The 20,064-nt window shown below is 41.2% G+C and overlaps 1 protein-coding gene across 2 annotated transcripts in view; it reads left to right on the forward strand.

The window, feature by feature from the left end:
• jph3b (junctophilin 3b) overlaps window positions 1–19,083 on the forward strand; it is a 55,907-nt gene extending 36,824 nt beyond the window's left edge. For both annotated transcript variants that reach the window (XM_086073079.1, XM_086073078.1), the window contains 3 exons: window positions 1,206–1,330; window positions 5,164–6,137; window positions 14,756–19,083. In XM_086073079.1, the coding sequence (XP_085929205.1) occupies window positions 1,206–1,330; window positions 5,164–6,137; window positions 14,756–14,836 (1,180 nt within the window). In that variant the 3' untranslated portion in view covers window positions 14,837–19,083. The remainder of the gene's footprint in view (window positions 1–1,205; window positions 1,331–5,163; window positions 6,138–14,755) is intronic.
• Window positions 19,084–20,064: the final 981 nt, after the last annotated feature.

A 20,064-nucleotide genomic window follows, 5' to 3' on the forward strand; every position in this document is an offset into this window, starting at 1 on the left:
TCAGGCGGCGGTCCCACACCGTTACTTTGGAAATGTGCCGCCAGGAAAGCTCAGCTTGCGTCGGATCTGACCGGCAACCACAGCATTAGTCTAGTAGGACGACATTTCCCATGATTGTCAGACACGGATTGGAAGTAGTTCTAGTTGTGGTATGGCGAAAACACGCCTGCGAGAGATTAGATGCGAATGACAATTAGAACACAAATGTGAATGTGGAAATAGGAAGGAATTTAACAGTTAGATTTAATTTCAATTGCATGAATTGCTATGACAACTATGGTCCTCGAGGGCTGGTGTCCTGCAGGTTTTGGATGTTCCCTTCTCCAACACAGCTGGTAGATGATCAGCTCATCAGCAAGCTCTGTATAAGCCTGATAACGATCCTGTTGATTGGACTCAGCTTGTGTTGGAAGAGGGAAACCCCCAAAACCTGCAAAACTCTGGCCCCCGAGGGCCGGGTTTGCCCACCCCTGGTCTAGAACATGGTTGGGAGAGGTCCTGGGGAACGGTTCTATTATAACCGCACCGGAAATGTTGTTGCATATTGTATGTCAGCTAGAAGGAAGAGCATTTAAGGTCAAGTATATTAACATAAAAACAGACATTAAATATTTATATCAACAATGTTGTTTGTGTGCATTTTAATTTTGAGTTTGCAAAACTGCACGACAAATATTCTGTAAGCTTCACTACATCTGAAAAAAAAAACCACACACACAAAAAATAATATGGAATGTTTTTATTTGTCTGAGTAGCACTTCCTATCTAAAGTATGCTCCGACAAGAACAAGACGAAACTGTAGATGGCAATGAAAGGTGTTTATGTGAAGCCTCACAACCCTAACCTGCTGAGACTCCTAATAGAACAAAATCACAACATAGGTCAACTCAAAAAGACAAATAATATTCAAAATACGTTGCGTATGTACGTACGTATATCACCTAGAAAGAAAAACGCAGTTATTTTATGTTTTTGCTTTAGAATTTAAATGGCTCTTGTACCACTCGTCTGCAAAGTTTTATGAAAATCAATTGCATGCCAATCAAAACATTTACTCTCACCTTCATACTTTTGTGCTTGACAGAAGTACAGTAATTAAGGTGGCTGCATTTTCAACATTATCAACTCCCTGCAAACACATGGCAGCACTGTCCGACTTCTGTATCGACTGAACCTTTTGCAAATTTCCTTTCCCGTGTGTCAGGACTGCTCATGCGCAGGGCAAAGCAGAGGCAGCAGTTGGAGCGGCCCAGAAAGCTCAAGAGGAGAGTCGCATGGCCAGAGTCACTGCCAAGCAGTTCTCCCCTTCCTTCCAGCATCCGGGAACTGGTGGGTGCACACACACACTCACAAAATTGACAGATACTGAGATACATCTGCCCATTTCCACACCATTGTGCAGACTTGCGCTGGGCACAAAAAAATGAGCCGGCTTTTTTGCTGGTATTTGCCCTGTGAGTGATTGGTCACCACTCCAGGGTATAGGCTGGCCTCCTGCCTAACTCATGACTCCTGCTTCATCTCCGTGATCCAAATGAAGACAAACAGTAGACAGAGATTTAATGCTGGACGATGTATTTCTTCCAACGTTGGGAAAGACCCTTTCCTGATTCCCGATACAGCAGACTACAGTGCACAGAGAAAGGCCCACAAAAGCATCCTTGTGAAACGGTCCATGTCAACCACCCTTAAGCTTTGCATTTTTGCCTCTGTCAGTCACACCTATAAAACACCGCAGGTAGCCAAGCCACCACATACTGTGCTCAACACAGCGAGACACACACACACGCACACCCAAATTTTTTGCAGACTTGCATGACAGATCATTTTAAAGAAAGAGCTATTTCCCAAGCTCTTTCTTTAATTATAATGATCCGCTACATTGGGAATCGCAATACAGTATAGCATTTCCCTTAAAAGGAACCCCGACTGTAATGACAAGGTATTTATTTGCTAACATAACTATGAGATAATTTTTTCAAAAATCATTTCCATTTAATAATAATTTGTAGAAGCTTTATTTGGACGTACGCCGCCATTGTTATTTACATCGCAACGCATTCAGTGCGTAGTGACATAAATTGGCGGCGGCTCTCTGCCGATCAATGTGAAATGCCTATAGAGAAAGCAAGTTAAGTCTCTGTAGCGTTCCTAAAGAAACAACACGCGATTGGGAGTGTCACCCTCCCACACGCCATGCTCTCGTCATTCACCAGACGCATTCAAGTGTTTTGATCGTCCTTTTAGGAACGCTATGGAGGCTTACCTTTCTTTCTTTATAGGCATTTCACATCGCCAGCCATTCTACGTCATTACGCACTGAATGCGTTGTGACGTAAATAACAATGGCGTCCAAGTAAAGTTTCTACAAAATGTATTAAACTGGAAATGATTTTTGAAAAATTAATCTCATAGTTATGTTAGCAACAACAAAATAAATAATATAGAACAAACTTGTCTTTACAGTCGGGGTTCCTTTTAAAATTGCATGAAATTATTGCCTTTTTTTGCCATTTATTTATAAAATATAAATTTTGTATGGAACACACAATGAAATTAATGTAAAATAGATAAATAAATAAAACGAAACACAAATATCCAGTGGTTAGAAAAACTCCGAATCAAAATATGTGGTTGTACAACTTCAACGGCGCTTCAACTAACATTTAGGATACCTACCATTTAACCAGAGTTATGGCAACACAAGTTTGTCATCTTCTTAACAAGGCACCGCGTAATTCAGCTGTAATGTCTCAATCTGAACACTGGATGGCACCCACATAATGACTTAGAAGACGCATAATGCACGTAGAAGAAGTCTGACGTCATGCATTGTGTGCTAAGCTGTAAATGTAGTGAATAAATCAAGAAATACAATACTGATTGATGAACTTCTACACCAACCAAACCCACGTTTGTCCCATGCCGAGACAGTGACCCCTGTGCACTGTGAAACTCTTTGTGGCAATCAAAAGTTTTCACTCGTACTGATTGAAGCGCAACAAAGCTAGATGCTAATGCGAATGGAACCACATTCTATGTATAATGTTGAAGCATTCACAAATGTGTGATTTGTTACATTTGGTAAATGTCCCGTATTTTCTCACCCTGCCTTCACGTGCTATGGTAAAGATGGACCTTACCACTCGGAAACTCCTAATTACGACCAAGTTCTGTTCATGTGATTTTGTTGTTGTAGCAAAATTGTGTAGGCTACGTAATTGTGCGGATTCTAAAACAACCGGCTGTGCCAGCGGATGTTAACTTCTTGCCATTCACAAATCCTTCGGCGCTCTCCGCCATGTTGAAAGTTGAATAGTTCTCTCAACTCGGAAACTCAGGTATCAAAATAAATTCCCAGTTCTCCAGTAGAAAATACGACATTAGGGAGCGTTCACGTGCAATTTTCTACTGGACATGTGGTATTTACCATCATTTCGATACCACATCAATCCTTACATGATGGGGGGCGGGCTTTGGCCTCAACCACCTGATAGTTATGAAATGTATTGATGTATTGCAATTATTTGACATCCCCTCTTTCCATCCCCTCAGGTGTTGCTCATTTTATATGGCTTTGTGGAATATTCTGTTCAAAAATTACTCTGAGAGCTTTAGAGACATATTTCAAGAATATTTTCAGTTTAGGACAAGCCAGAATATGTGGGAGTGATTTTAATATCATAGTTCCTCCAGCATGAGCTATCACACGTTGGTCCCATCTTAGCTGTTATTTCTGGTGCTCTAAATAAATCAGGTAATTACTTTTCACCTGAAGTCTTCACTTGCGTTTGTGATCAGGTGTGCTTCAGTGCATATTTTACTCTGCGCGTCTATTAGAATATTTTGTTCAGCTCTGCTTCCGACCTCCGTCTTATCTGTTTGGAGTTGTGCTTATTCATTTACCAGAATGTATTAGGCTACTATATATAGTTTGTGAATTTCTTTCTTACCTCCCTGTTTATTTATGTTGTAATTTCTTTATGGGTATGAGTCTTATACGTTTTTCTCATTTTTTTTGTATTATTAGAAAATCTCAGCTGTAGATGTCTAAAATGAATACATTCATTCATTATCTAAACTATGGTCGCGGGTGTGCTGGAGTATTTTCCAGCTGACTTTGGGCAATAGATGGCATACACCCTGAACTGGTTGCCAGTCAACCTCAGCGCACATGTAGGCAAGCAACCAGTCAAGCTCACATTCACACATAAGGATAATTTAGACTAGAGTATCCAATGAACCAGTACCATGAGAAAATAAGTTATTTGCAAGCACGCGACCCAGTAACAAAAAAAAAACAGGAGTGTGGGTCATTGTCTTACAGTATATCTATTGATATTATTTATGTGTAAAATTATTTAATTGTAATTTACCTCAAATTCAGTAGTTCCTCACTACTTTGCGGTTCACTTGTTGTGGATTCACTTATCGTGGATTTTCATTTGGGCCCATTTATGCTGCTATTTTTGTCCTTTTTGTAATACTTTAGTAAATAAAAACGGCTCTTTCTTTAATTCAACACAATCTATTACATTTTAGACAAAATATAGAATATCTGGTAAATTAAGAAACGTGTTCCATGATAAGTAAAAAAAAAAATGTAATTTTTATTCTTTTAATTCTTCTTATCAAGTCAGTGTCCCATCACCCCAATTTAGGGTGCCACAAAATTATTCCCAAGAAGTAAAACACACACAACCATTATGACACAACAGGAGAACACAAGCAATAAGTATTATAACAATTAAATTAGATGTAGTTAGTTATAACCAAAGCCGTTAGAAGGCTGGAACTATTTAGAAATGCAGCTAGGCATGCTGGTAAAATAATTCTTCTTCCTGTCAGTTTGAAATGTTGTTGACAAACTGGTTGCCTTACCGCTACCTACTGGAAATGTGGAGCATAGACGTAATGAAATATTTATGTAAACCCAAATGGAATGCTTGAATCTCGGTTAAACCACGCCCTGCCATTTAAACTATATTTGTTTCAACAAATTCAATTTCATTAGTTTTGAAATTCATTGAATCTAATAAAATTCTAAAAATTGCCTAGATGAAAACACGTAAAAGTGAATTATGCCGTTATTCATTTTCTGAGTGTAATGTAACAAACAAACTGCAATGCTAATTTTTTTCTGGTCTCATCTGATTTCGCAGGTATGGAGGTGCAGCGTCCCAAATGTCAGGTTTCCAGCGAAGTGGAGGGTGAGGGCTTGTCCAGTAGCGCTGGAACCGCAGACAGTCCCGACCTCTACGTGAGGAGCACAGGCTCGGAGGACCCTTCCAACGCCACCCCAGATCTCAGTCCCCCTTCTTCCTCACCTCCCCACAGTCCTCCTGCCTTAATTCGACCAGCCCAACGCAGCAAAAGCGCTCGCTTTCACCGGCAGACTGCAGTCGACCACGGGGACAGGGGGAAAGAAGGGGGAGAGCGGGGTGAGAAAGAAGGGACTGGAGGGCAGACAGAAATTCAGGTCTTGATAGAGGGAGGCAGCAGGGAGGGTGAAGGTGGAGGAGGAAAGGTGGAGTACATGCGAGCAAAAAGCTGGAGTGAGGAAAAGAGGAAAGGCGTCTTCCATAAAGGAGGAGGGGGACTTAGCGGACAAGGTACGAGCAGGACCAACGGACACAAACACAGTTCCTCCAATCACAAGTCCCGGGATCATGGCTCATCTAATCATAAACAAACCAGGGGAGACAGATGGACGGAGACATCCTCTTCCGCCTCTTGGACGTCTGGGCACAGGGCGGCGCACAGCAGGGGAGGGCGGCTTCTCGAGCAGGACGAAGAGAAAATTAGCAATTACGAAATGGAGATGAAGCCTTTACAGCCCAGAGACTCCACTGCCCACAAGCCCCATGGGCACGGGGAGGAGAAGCACGGGGACAGTCATTCGCACGGAGAGGGACGCTCGCACACACTGCAGCGACAGAGACATAAGAACCGAGATGGAAGGGAAGGAAGAGAGGGGAAAGAGGGCCGGGAAGGCAAAGACCAGCTGGAGAGCGTACGACTGAGCGACAAGATGGATTCTCGGCCTATACGACGGGACCTCACCCTCTCCCCGCCTCTGAAGTCCTCCCCCATCGCACCAGAGGATCAAGGACTCATACAGCGCAAAGGGCACTCGGTAAGACCCTTGCATTGCAGAACACACATTGGCAAACACAGTTCTAAAAGATGGTGCCACAAATTACAGCATTGCTTTTGTGACGCTCTATTTGATTGATTTAGAATCAATTTTTCACATACTCTGCAAATAAGTTCTGAGGTCCAACTGTTGCCTAAAAAAAAAAAAAACTTTATTAACTCTTAATATTAAATATTTTAAGTAACATTTTAACACGCTTAAGAGTAATAAAATTGGTTATGCAGTTGCGCTATAAAGCTTTTAAACAATGCATTATTTGGAAGTCAAACGCTCGGTTCAGTAAAACCCCGCCTCTCCCCTGTGGCTACCGCGCCCCTCTCATGACGTCGTCCGATCCGGCTGCTTCGCGCAACGCCCACAAAACTTACAGATAGTTTTTAAGTCGATTTTTAAAATGGACTCTAAATTTCACGGGCTGCTAGATCTCTGCGTTTGGTCACGCAAGCCATCAATTCTTGAATAAACATTTGGAACAAAACTGGTCCTTGCCGCAAGAAATGGTGGAAGAGGAGGGGAGCAGAGAGGTTAGAGGGAATAAAGGAGGAGAAAAAAAAAGCACCAAAGCAGGTCACGAACCGCATCATTTAAATTCATCAGTGTAAATGTTTTACTTGTAGTTTAGACCAGTGTCAGCCAATGGATTTTAAGACAGCTAATTGTCATTCCGTTGCACTTTGGCATCGCAAATGTGAAGAATAATTGATTGCTTTGAATTCATTTGGACAGAATGTTTATTGATAAAGGCTACTTTTGGCATTATCCCATGGAGGGGAGTCTCAGAGAAAATGGGCGTGCGTTTAGTCCGCAGAGGTGGCGCGGGGGTGGGGCCGCACGCAATGACGTCAAACCGTGCCGACAGCTCGTTTTCTCAGGTTGGGAGGGGCTGGTGCTTGGAGAGCAGAATCACCTTGAATTTCCCCTTCAAGGGGACGAATGGAGGAAAACAGAACTTTGGTCATGTTTTTGGTGAGGAATTAGCATTTTAACATGGCTATAAGCTCCAAAAAGTTTATTTCTCATGTAGCAGTCCCTTTAAAACTGTGGTTTACAGTCATTTCTTCTTTTATTTTTTTAATGTTGACCTATAGTTTTCAGTGGTGTTGAACAGTAATACTGTTGTTGTTTTTTTTTGGGGGGGGGGGGTGGGGGGGGGGTTCTCAAAACTTAGCTCAAATGTCATGTATGTATTTTGCATGTTTGCCCAGCACTTTGCATGGGTGTTCATAGGGTACTCAAGCTTTCACCCAAATTACAAATTGCTAGCAGGGTTGGGGAATCCAGGTCCAGAAAGTAAAAGCCCTGCCACAGTTTGGCTTAAGCCACAGGTGCTTCTATTCAACTGGCAGGTAAATGACCTCGTCTCCACCTGTTGAGTAGAAGCACCTGTGGCTTAAGCCAAACTATTTCAGAGTTTGTACTATTGGACCTGCCCAACCCTGCCTGCTAGCTTGCTAGATATGATATGCACATCACTGGAGATGATCAGTATATGACTTTTAGATAACCTAACTTCACATTTTGGGCTCTTATTTTGGAGACTGACGCACGTGTGCATCTTTTATTTTAGTAGCGGGGTCTTCTATCTTGGAAATTGTTGCGCCTGGCTGGGCTTGGGGAAAGTCTAGTTTAGAATGATTGTGAATTTGGTAGATGTTGTACGCCTTGCTGGGTGTTCTGGGGACTGAGCTGCCACGGCCTCGGTGCATCTAGCAATTTGGTGACAGAAAGTCGAAAAGCAGGTCTAAATGGTGGCGCAGGTGCTGGTGGATTTTGGCCTTGATCGAAGCAAAGGCAGACGTGGATGTGTGTTGTGGGGGTCATTGAATTTTATTCAGAAATATGACAACTGCATGGGACGATCACATTGAATCATTTTGAGATATTAATTCATTGAACAAATTATCATTATCATCTTAAAAAATGTTTTTTAATAGCATCCCCTAACCATGTATCATAACTAGATGGGCAGTGTACATGGAAACTTTTTTTATCATTCCGATCGAAATTATTCCGAATGAAGATCGGTGGTCACATGTTTACATGTGATGTGAACCATTCCTATCTGCTGTTTATATGCTTCACTACATTAATCAGATCAGCTGTGTTTCAGCCATCGGACGCGCGTCGATTGATGTAAATTTGATCCAGATGGATTTCATTCATCTGTTAAGCACAGTAGTTGGGATAGTTTTAACACTTTTGTTAAAGCAATATTTAGATAAGAACATGTTCCAAGTAGTTTTCACGTCGTAGAGCGTCATATTAAAATGTGTTTATGTCAAGACAGAGCACGCGGAGACCGTATGCAGCCTGGCTATTCTGATTGATCTGTTTACATGACGCTCGTTTGGATTGGCAATAGGAATATACCACTCCTGAGAATCCAAATGATATTCCATTTGGATTTGGCCTTTTCATTCCGATCGAGGTGTTAATATGGAGCAGTGGTTGGGAGCCACTGAGACTTGACAGCAGGAGCATTTTAATTCCGTTTGGATTCATTCTAATCGAAATATATGGATTCATGTAAACCTATAGATGCACAGTTGGAGGTGCAAGGCAGTCTGCAATTGCCCACGTCACATGATACACAGCCAACTAAATACTCCGCATTTGGAGAGCTTTCAGTTTACCTGTACACACGCTCTCACGCACGAGCCAATCTCATCCCTCAGACCCCATTGAGTCCATTTCTGCTTCCGCAATGTCAAACATGTGTGCGCTGACGCCGCACTGATTTGAATGGGATTGAGGAGAGCCGAACATGTGTATTGCATAGGGACCGACTTTTAAAACCGTGATAACCAAGATGATAAAATACATTTTAGTAATCAATAGCTCTACATATATACACATATTTTGAAATATATATTTTTTACAATTCTTTTTCATTTTCATTATTTAATTTGTGGCTCTTTCAAAGTGACCCAGGTGCGGAGCAGCCACTGTATGCACCCCCAAACACTCATCGAGTTAGTTAAGATGGAACGTCTTGGCTTCTTATTGTGTGCACACAACTTTTAGTGTGTAGGGAACCCTGGTCCTCGAGAGCCACTGTCCTGCCTGTCTTCCATGTCTCCCTCCACCAGCACAGCTGATTTGATGAACAGGATAGTTATCAGGCTTCTCAAGAGCATGCTGATGAGCTGATAATATGAGTCAACTGTGTTGGAGAAGGGAGACATGGGAAACAGGCGGGACAGCGGCTCTCGAGGACCAGGGTTCCCTACTCCTGGACTAGGTGGTAACTGTATAGAAGATTAGACATTTCTAATATGTCATCATCCTGCAACATGGCCGTTTCTAGCCCATTTTTGGGCGGGTGGTCAAGCACAGAATACGGCACATCCCCTCTACCATTTAATACCAACAAACAATTATCATTAACATTTGTCATATTGCTAACTGTTTATGTTTTTAGGAATTAGCTGACATTTTTTTCTAGCTAGAAAACATTTCAGGTGGTCAGAGACAGCACTATTATCCTGTCTTTGAATTGGAATGAAAGAAGCTATAGCTGTTGTGTGTGCGTGTGTTAATATTATTATGCCAAGCCAAGGTGCTACTGACAAGCTAAATTAATGGATGGCTATTTACATAATTACGATTAAGACACGGGGAGGGGGAGGAGCAAACAGAGAACTTTTCAAAGTATTCACAAAAGTCAATTTCTGTTCATGTGTTTTACATGTTGTGCATTGCATTTAATGTAAATGATGTGATGATAATAATAATAATAATAATAATAATAAATGTGTTGTTGAGTGTAATTTTAAAATATATCATTCCTTATATAAAGATAATAATCAGAGATTCTATCTTGGGATATATTCTAAAGAAGCATCTGTTGTATTTGACCAAACAGGATTTTGTTGGTTATTGTCGTTTTGTCTCGCCAGGTGCATGGCCTGAATCATGCTAATCCACCACAAAAATACACCCGCAGTGCTCAGCAAATTGCAGTAAAATGGGAACTATCCTGTAGGGAATACTGAACACTGAGCACTTTTACATATAAGAACCCATCAACACTGTCATTGCACGTGCATACAGCTTCAGACTCCTTAATCACGCTGGTTCATTTCAATATCATTTGTCTACAGCAGACCGGCCGCCAATGATGTTATGTAGTAGCTCGTGGTTGCTACCTTCCATTGCATGTACCTCATTCAACACACACACACACACACACACACGCAAGCGAGAGAAACCCACTGGTCCTCTCTGTACCTTAGTAACAGCAGATTAGCAAAGTAGGGCTTCCTCTCAGAAGCCCCCCTATTGGTTAACTAGCGCTCTGTTGCTAGGGAACAGCTTATGCCTTGCTTCGACAGCGGCCAATCGGCGGGTGGGTGTCAGCAACAGTGGGGGGGGGGGGGGGGGGGGTTCTGGGGGAGTAGGTTGAGGTGGGGTGTGTGTTTGCAGCTGCAGAGAACCAAGCGGGATTTGTGTAAAGCAGGTTCACAGCATACACAGTTATCGTCACACTGAGATAAATAGACGCAGAATGTTGCAATGACTTAACTTGACTATAAGGGACTTCAAGATTGCTCTTCAGCAGTATATCGTACATGGGCAATGTGCTTGAACTAAATAGAGAACAGAAATGGATGCAATTGCAAATACACCAATTCTGATATTTACTGTATTGTGATCGACAGCTTGAGTGGATTCTATCAACACTGTTTGCTGTTTTGAACTGTTGTACAAATACCTTCAAGTGTGACCTCACCTGGTGCTACTATATGTACTGAGTGCCACATTTTGGCCATTTTGCCACTTGCTTTCAAGTGAAAATGACATCACAGTTGCTCAAGTCTCAGGTAACAACCAATCACAGCTCAGCGTCAGAAAACAGGTAAGCTGTGATTTGTCGTTCCCCGAGCCCTGAGCAACTGTAATGTCATCTTCAGTCGACAGCAAGTGGCAAGATAGATAAAAAATGGCTGGATTTTGCTACATAACTCATAATCCACAAATGTAATATTAATCAGAATGACATGTTTAGACTAGAGAAGTCAAACATTATTGTCAAGAAATGTTTAAGGATGACTTCCCCTTTAAAGGGAATGAGGGGAGCCGCTTCATTTGGCTGGAAGTTGGCTGTGTTCCCTCCCCAACGGCGCACAGTAGAACAAACGGGCACTTCTACCAAAAGAAGAAAACTCCACCCATGCGCACAGTTAAACTACGCTTTGCGCTAGACTTGCGTTGGGCACGAAAATAGGGCCCAAAGCGCACAAATGCAAAATAACAAAGCTTATGACTGGTTTTATTATATGTCAGGCCTTCACTATGATATGATTCCTTTTAACAATGAAACTTGGGCACGCATTGGGAAAACACATCAAATGTGTTATGTATTTAATCTGCCACTCATTGTGCTGCTGAGTAGCACAGCCATCTTGCTGAGTAAGAGCAGTCTCTCAGATGGATTGCATTCACTTGTGACCTGATGATATGTCACAGATCTGGGATAAGCCTATTATAGGGTTCATCACCAGAAACCTCATTATCACATTAATTTACAACAATGTTTCAGTAATACTGCTTCCAGCAGCGACAATCTTCTCGGACATGAATTGTCAGATGCACAAGGGATCGTGAACATGCAGATTGTCATGTGGAAGCAACCACGAGTTGTCACTACAACCCTCACCTCTTCTTGAACAAAGCAAACGCCGCAAGTTCACTTTGTAGACTTGCTGGGTGATCGTCAGGTCATGTGACAAGAACTCGCAGTGGACGATGGCCCACACATTGAAGGCAATTAATATGACTTTGACTGTCCTGCTTTCTTCAGCTTTGGCTTCGTCAGACTCTCAAAGCTCCTTGACTCATCATGTAGCTTCTCATTGGTTTTATCATCACTCACTCTGCTCATTGCTTGACGACCTGGCCGTGGAAAAAATGTCAATGCTTACTGAGATCTGAGGACACAGTTACCATATTTACTCCAGGGTGATTACATTGAAGCTGAGAACTTGTAGTTTGTGGTTTGGCTTGAAATATATATATATATTGTGACACTTGTATAAACTATTTGCAAAATATGCATTGGTGATACATCTCTAATTCAGATGATTTATGTTTTGTATCTTTTCCTGATAACCCATGGCCTTCAAACTCCCCCAAAAATAAAAAAAAAACAATGATTTGTGAGGCCATTCAACAGGACCAACTTCTTCTCTTCTTTTACCGCTGCAGCAGCAGCCGAAGAGGTAGCAGCAGAAGAAGAAGGTCTTCTGACTTCAAGGCAAAGTACGCTCAAGGGAAACAAATTATATTTTGTTTCCCGACTTGTGTTAATTAACCACATAATAGAAAATTCGATAAAGGCACGTTTTCTCACTTTAAAATGAAAAACGGGAGGCGACTTATTCCAGTTCAATTGAGACAGCAACACTACCTCCTAGTGGATGGAGGAGGGAAGGGCCTTTCCACGTGTGAATGCTGCATGATATTTGTCTAAAAAATAAATGTGTGCCCGCTGATCCACAAACACGCATGATAAATGCACACGCATAAAAATAAAAACCTGCGTAAATCGTGGATATTTCAGTATTTGTGCATTTAAAGAGGAAAAAAACACACGTAAATCACAGACACATTTGTGAATATAAAAAACATGTGACGTGAATCATTTTGAGACAAATCTCTCCCCATACAGTTACAGTAGCCTATGTGTCTCCGGCCATGACTAGGTTTGGTGTTTTAATGACCTTTGACATTGTACAGTACACTGATGATGAAGAAGTAGTATTCTGTAGCTTCTCTTTTGTAGATACTATTTATTCAGACCGAACTGTTGTGGGTGTTCAATGGGCTGTGTGTTGTGTTGTCACAAAATCAAACAAAACTCCTGCTGTCAGGTTTTTCTGGTGGTGCTCAAAAAGGTAATTTAATTCAACAAAAAATAAAAGGGCAAATTAAGTACTAGGAAAAAATAAAAATGCTTAATTGATAAAAGTCCAAAATAACAAAACATACAGTAGGATTTACAGGACTTGGACTGAGGGAGCAAACAAACATACAGGAAACCAAACACAAAGACACTAACGAGACAAGGAGAGACACCTGGACATACACACATGTGGCTGAGGGAGTTGATTGGATGACACAAGGTACCAGAGTGGCAAACACAGGTGGACATGATAAAACGTAACGAGGCAGACAATGACAAAAGGAACACAGGGAACACATGACAACAGAAATCTAACCAAAGCTAAGGCCCCGTCCAGACGTAAGCAATGCAGTGTCCAAAAGAAGACGCTGAGGACGTTTAACAGCTGTAATGTATATGCCAAGTCTGGAGCGGCGCTGTAGCGCAGTCACAGGGAGTAAGCGTAGAAGAAGAATCAGCGAAGGAGACATTATTGCAATTTACAGAACAAACATGGCTTTGCATGTATCAAAACAACATGAAAAAGATGAATACGGGAGACGTGACAATGGCGGGTGAGTCAAGTACAACACCACTTGTTGAACGTGGGAATAAAGAAGCAACATATTTTGCTGCAAAAGCATTAGCAAGCAAAGGAGGCTGCGCAAAACGACTACGACACGGCTATCCGCCATTGTTGTTGACAAAATGATGGTTTGCACGCAGTCACGCGAGAATTGGCGCTTACGGCATCAATCTGCGACAATGCGTCGTCATCGAGCTGCGACCATGACATCATCACTAGAGGAGTATCCTGCATATGGTGTCCAGACGGAGGCGTACGGGGCGCGTATTGAAATCTTTGCATTCTGGAGCCCGGTTTCAAAAGTTGATCGGTTTCAAGCTCCGAAACCGCGCCGTCATGTGGACAAACGGCCTAAACGGTAAGAAACCTGTGAGGATACATTGAAACGGGCTTTCGTGTGGACAGGGCCTTAAAGTAACAATCACGGCCCATGACACCTGCATCAATAATAATATTAGCCAGCCAGACGGGACCGGTGGTCAGTAGCACTGGCCTTCACCTACGTGACCTTACTTGGCAGCGACCATCTGTTGATGTGTCATTGAGCAAGAAAGCAAATCCTGTGGTGATGTTTTTAATCTTAGCTTGGAAAGACAGTAGAAACTCTTAGTTTGGTAATAGGTTGTTGGTACCTTAGGTTTTGGAGTACATAGCCAGTGGGATAATTTCAAAAGAATATTCTAATAATGATGGAAATGGTAACAATGCAATCAATGTATTGAATGATGACATCCAGCACACGCCCACGTCTGCAGACATCCTTCCACCAACAAATTCAGCAAACAAAATATCAGATGTGCCAAGCACATGTCAAAGGACCCATCCTCTGTACTTGTCTATGAAAACAGAGCCCCGTATGTTTTTTTCACTCACTAAAACGTTTAAACGTCAAGTAGTGAGGGTTTCCATTCCAAAACAGAGCTCAAGTGACTGTTCCCATAAGTCTACATTATTTGTAACTTGATTGATGCACACGAAAATGTGTCCTGGAGATACACTTACACATCCTTCCAGTGGAATATTGTCTCTGTTTTTATCAGTTACATACACTGAATTTATTCAAAATCTCTGTGTTTTTTTTGGTGTCATTATTTACTATTAAGCCTTTTTTTTTTTGTCTCCCCGCAGGCATTCAGCGCTATCCTGGTTACCATGGTGATTCTTCTCAACGTTGGAATGGCTGTTTTGTTTATCCACTTTTTTATTTAAGAAAAACATTGTTTTTGGAATGAGGCTATACTATAAACTTGTATAGTTATTATAAGGGATGTGCTGTCCCTTCGTGTTCCTGGGAAAATGACTGCAACCACCTGAAGAGGACATCGAGGGCTACAATCCACTTTAGCTCCAAACACTTGGGCTAAAGTTGGCTAATTTGCAAGTGTGTTCAAATCTTAGTCCAGCTAAGGTGAAGGCGACACTGCAGTGCAGAGCCCAATGACGTGGATGTAAGAAGGGTACACCAGCTCTAGTCAATGGGCTGCGTAATACGGTCCAGAAACTGGACTAAAGTGAGCTTCAGCAGTTCACATATTGACTGAAATTGGTCTGATTCCCAGGCCATGGCGTTACAGCAAGTAACGCCCACTTCCAAGTCTGAAGACACAATATATAAACCTTTTTCATCTTCAAATCCTAGTTTACAACAGATTTCTAATATTTCTTTATGAACATTTTTGCTCATGTATCATATGTTGATGGATATATTATTTATTTTGTAAACTTGACTCTATATGACTCCAGCCTTTTGGTTCTTCCGCCTGCCCTATTTCTTTCATCTCTGTCAGGAGAGACAAATGCAGGAATTGAATCACAGCACCACATAGATCCACTCTTGGAGGCTGCCTATCCGTGTAACCTGGGCATGCACACGCACACACTCTTGGCTTGTTTCCCATCCCACTCTTTCATTTGGCATCATCTGTGTGTGAGTAAAGTGCATGACTACGGTGTGCCTCCACAAAGCCATTGTATGTGTGTTTGTCCCATGAGGACTCATCCACATCCACCATTTTTCCGGCAGCGACGCTCTCTGTGTCTTTCCCTCCTACTCGTTCCCACCTCCATGCACACGAGTCATTGACCTGTGCTTCCTTTGAGTTGGTGGTAGTTCAGGACAGGCCCTCCTTGGCATAGCTTAAAACCTGTTGAACAACTGGCAGAGGCTTTTAGAGACAATAATCCTGTGTGGATGTGACAATACTAAACACATCCCGGCAGTTTTTTTGGTGAGTGGCGCGATACAAATTAAGGGTTTTTTGGCTTTTGGGTGAAATATCAGAATGATCCTAATATGCACGATAACCTTTACAAAATAATTTGATTTCACCGTCTCTAAACGTTTGAATCCATGTCCATGTTCTTTTTTTTTTTTTGTAGTGTTGCAACAGCAGTTGTTTGATCGAAAAATCAACCCATGGATTTCGTGGTTTAATTAAAATTGGCATTTAAAGAGGAAGTTAACCCCCAAAATATTTTTCTTGACAATAATATGTTCTATGCAGCCACACTAGTCTAAATATGATGTTCTGATTAATATTGTGTTAGTGGAATATGAGCGTCAAAATCCAGCAGTTTTTATCAATATCAGATTTTGCCCCTTGCTGTCGAGTGAAAATGACATCACAGTTGCTCAGGTATCAGGTAACAACCAATCACAGCTCAGCTTCAGAAAACAGTTGAGCTGTGATTGGTCGTCGCATGTGTCCTGAGCAACTGTGATGTCATCTTCACCCGACAGCAAGTGGCAAAATGGCCGCCCCTTGAGATGGTAAATACAGCTGGATTTTGCTGCATAACTCGTATTCCATAAAAGTAATATCAATCAGAATGTCATGTTTAGACTAGTGACGTCACATATAAAATATTATTGTCAAGGTTGACTTCCCTTTTAAACAGTTCTCCTAGTTTCCATTTTGACATTATGAGACCAAGACGATACCGAGCGATTGATTTAACAGTAGAGACTTTCAATGGCTGTGTTTCACACGGGGAACTGGCCACTGAGCTTGGAGTGTCAAAAAGTATCATCGGAACTAGAATCTTTGTCAGTGTACAATGTGCACTGTGCACATCCTTGTAGGCAACTGTTGAGGCTGAATGCAAGAAGAGGTGGAGCCCTACTCTGACTCTTGTTGGGTGCTCACAGAGGAAGTCCTTTCTCAAAAGATTGTTTAATTTAGATGTCATTTTATTTGGAATTATTGTATTAAATGCAGAGCTGAAGTCGATGGAAGGATGACTTGTTTTTCTGTTCCAAATGTGTCAGGATTGTGTGTAAAGCTCGGGCTGTAGCATCACCAGGTGACCTGTTTTCCCTGCGGAGCAAATTAGTGGGGGTTAAATGAGGGCAACAGTCCCTGGGTGATGTCACATGTGTCTTCTGACCAGCTTCTCAAAATCTTCAGAATCACTGCAGTTGAGTTCGGAAGACACTTAAGGTACTGATGGGAGACTGGTAAACTGGTAACATAAACAGGAATATGTGTTTGGAGTGGCTCAGGTGGTGTGATGGTTATAGCCCTTCATATCTGTTTAACATTCAAGTAGACTTTATTTTGTATCCCCCCCCCCTCCTGTGAACTTTACATGCTGATGGAATCTGGGAAATATTACTATTAAATCCACATGACTAAAATACCCCACAAGTATGTGTACTGCCTCTAGGTAAGCTAATGGAGAGAGCTAAATGCTAAGTTAGCATTTCCATCCATTATACACACACTACTGAAGCGCTGATGAAAAGTCACGGGGGTCTGCGAATCGGTACCTATCTACATACTTGGAGAGGAGGTTGCAATAGAGATGCAGAGAAACTGCAAGAGTTACAGTAAAGAATAAAACTGGACGTCCGTGGAAATGTATTGGTTGATTAATGAGTCAAACACTTGTGAAATTTGCAAGTTATGCAAAAAGCAATGGAACAATGAGCAGGACAAAATGGGCATTCAGATGTTTAAAAATCAAATTAAGTTGACCTGTAGTTAATGGTGCATATAGGCTTCATAAAGAAATTTCACCCAAAAGCCTAACACCACTGACTTTTTTTTTTTTGCAGTGAATGCAGAATTGAATCTGAAGACAGCAACAAAATGTATTAAGCAACATGTCTGATGAAGTACGCCAACATATTTATTGTTTTTGGAGTAGGTATTGGCATAGTAATCAATTACTTGGTCATTAAGAATTCCATCGATTGTGGAACTCAAGATTGCTTATTCGCATATTGAACAAAAGTAAAATGGCGTGCACTAACATGGCTGCAAGCAGCGAAAATGCTGCCACTATTGAAAATTGAGCTACGAGGAGTAAGGCAACTCCATCGGTTAGCATTATTCTGCTAAGTATGACACTTGCACTAAAATACATGTTCCGGTCATCAGTAGATGTTCTTATTGCATTAAAAAGCAACAAAAAGTGAGACTTTTATTGATTAATTGATCATTACTGTTAATTCCAGCCCGTATTTCATATGGGATTTATTTTGTTAAATCCTAATGCATGCTTTTGTACTAATTCTATAGTTTTATTTTAATTATTATTTTTTTGTTTGTTTGTTTGTGTGTGTTTTTTGAGTGGCAGTTTAGGAAATCTGTCACATTAAACAACAATGCAAAGAGGACATCACAGTCAAAATTCACCTTCTGTTCATGTTATGCTTTGTTTATTGGCTGAGCAGGGCTTGATACTTACAAGCAGGCTGGAAGGAATTACAAAAATGCACAAATATCTTCGGTCACTTTAAATTCATAAAAATATTAGTCATCAAAACAACAACTCGAGTAAAGGCCTGAGACATTTGCACATAACCGTAGTGTTGTTCAATTATTGTACAAAACAATGACCAGGTTCAAAGTCTGGGTTTTAACGTTTCTCCGTAATCATAAGATTCAATGACAGTCCAAAGTGCTTTAGTGTATTTTAATGGAATTCATGACTGCATACAAGAGATTTGTCTCTAAAATCCATCTGGCAGATCAGACTCTGTACTTATTTGCAAGTTTGCATTAATGAAAGGTCACGGGAGTGTCTCAACAAAAACGTTTGTGCATCCTCCCAACGTGATGAGATAACAAGTCTGTGCCACCTGCCATCGGCAACTATTTCAGGGGGCATTGAGCTGCTGCTGTGTTTCTGGCCGACAGCAGCCTCATCTCAGCTGTTGTCTCATTTCTGTCATTTCTCCCCATCCTTCATGTGTTAAAACCAGGAGACCGATATATTAATTGCATTCATTTGGGTCCTAGACTGACAAAGGTTCTGCTGTTTGTCGTCAGCCTGGTGACGATGCACCTGTTACACTGCAGCATGTCAAGCATGCCAAGCTCTCTCAATAGTTTGAAATTGTTTTTTTTTCCTTTCCTTCTCCTGTTTTCTTTATTTATGGGAATTACTCTGTTTTGGTTTTGTTTCACGTGGAGAAATTAAAGTGTTTAAAATAAAAATGACTATTCAGAGTTGTGTTTTTACTGTGAGTGTGAGTGCAGAATATCTACCGGAGAAGGAGAGGTGCATGGTTAATATAACAACCTGTAAGAGAAGATGGGTTTTTTTTGTCCCCCCCAAGGGTCTGGCGTGCTCAGTGACACTAAAGACCAGGGGGGGGGGGGGGGGGGGGGGGGTAAATTGTTGAGGAAAAGCTGAACAAACAGAGTCAAATATTATGCCAAAACCAACACGTAATTTACCAAACTAACAGTATTCCTGGGTTTTATTTTCAGTAAAACGAATGGCCTATTGGGTATCGCGTGGCTTTAAACATGAAGATTTGCTTCCATCTACTGGTAACAAATTCAAATTACAGCATAACGACCTGACAACTACAAAAGACATACAGTACCTCCGTGGGCCACATTTAGTTTGAAAAAAAAAAAAAAAAACTGACTGGCCAGGTCATTCGTAGATGCGGTGATAATGTGTAAAAACAGTTTACAATATTGAATAAAGTATCTCCTTATCTTTATTTTAATTTTAATAAGTTGAATTATGCTTAAACTAATCAATTACTATTTAATGAAATACACTGTATAGCCTACTAAAATGTACATGTAAAATAGTTTATATTACTAATATTTAAAGCAATGCCGTCATTTGTGAGACACGGTCACGTAAACGTTATTACCATGCATGAACAATAACAGAATGCACATTCAATCAAGAGCTAAGGCTATAGCTATGGGCTAGAACTCCAGGCACTCCACACACAGACTCACCCTCCTAGACTGGCTAACTCAGTGATGTCCAAACTTTTTCCTCCGTGGGTCATGATGAAATTGTCCCTGAATTTACTCTTTCCCCTTTGTTCAAAACCACCAATCATTAACAGACAACACTTTAAAAAAAATAAACACACACAACAGATATTACAGTATTGATAATCTCTTCTTATACCATAAATAAATAAATACATGCAAAAACAACTAATTGAATGCATATGG

This window comes from Leptonotus elevatus, chromosome 4, assembly GCF_054856555.1.
Source record: "Leptonotus elevatus isolate MCC_2025b chromosome 4, RoL_Lele_1.0, whole genome shotgun sequence".
Classification (NCBI taxonomy): domain Eukaryota; kingdom Metazoa; phylum Chordata; class Actinopteri; order Syngnathiformes; family Syngnathidae; genus Leptonotus; species Leptonotus elevatus.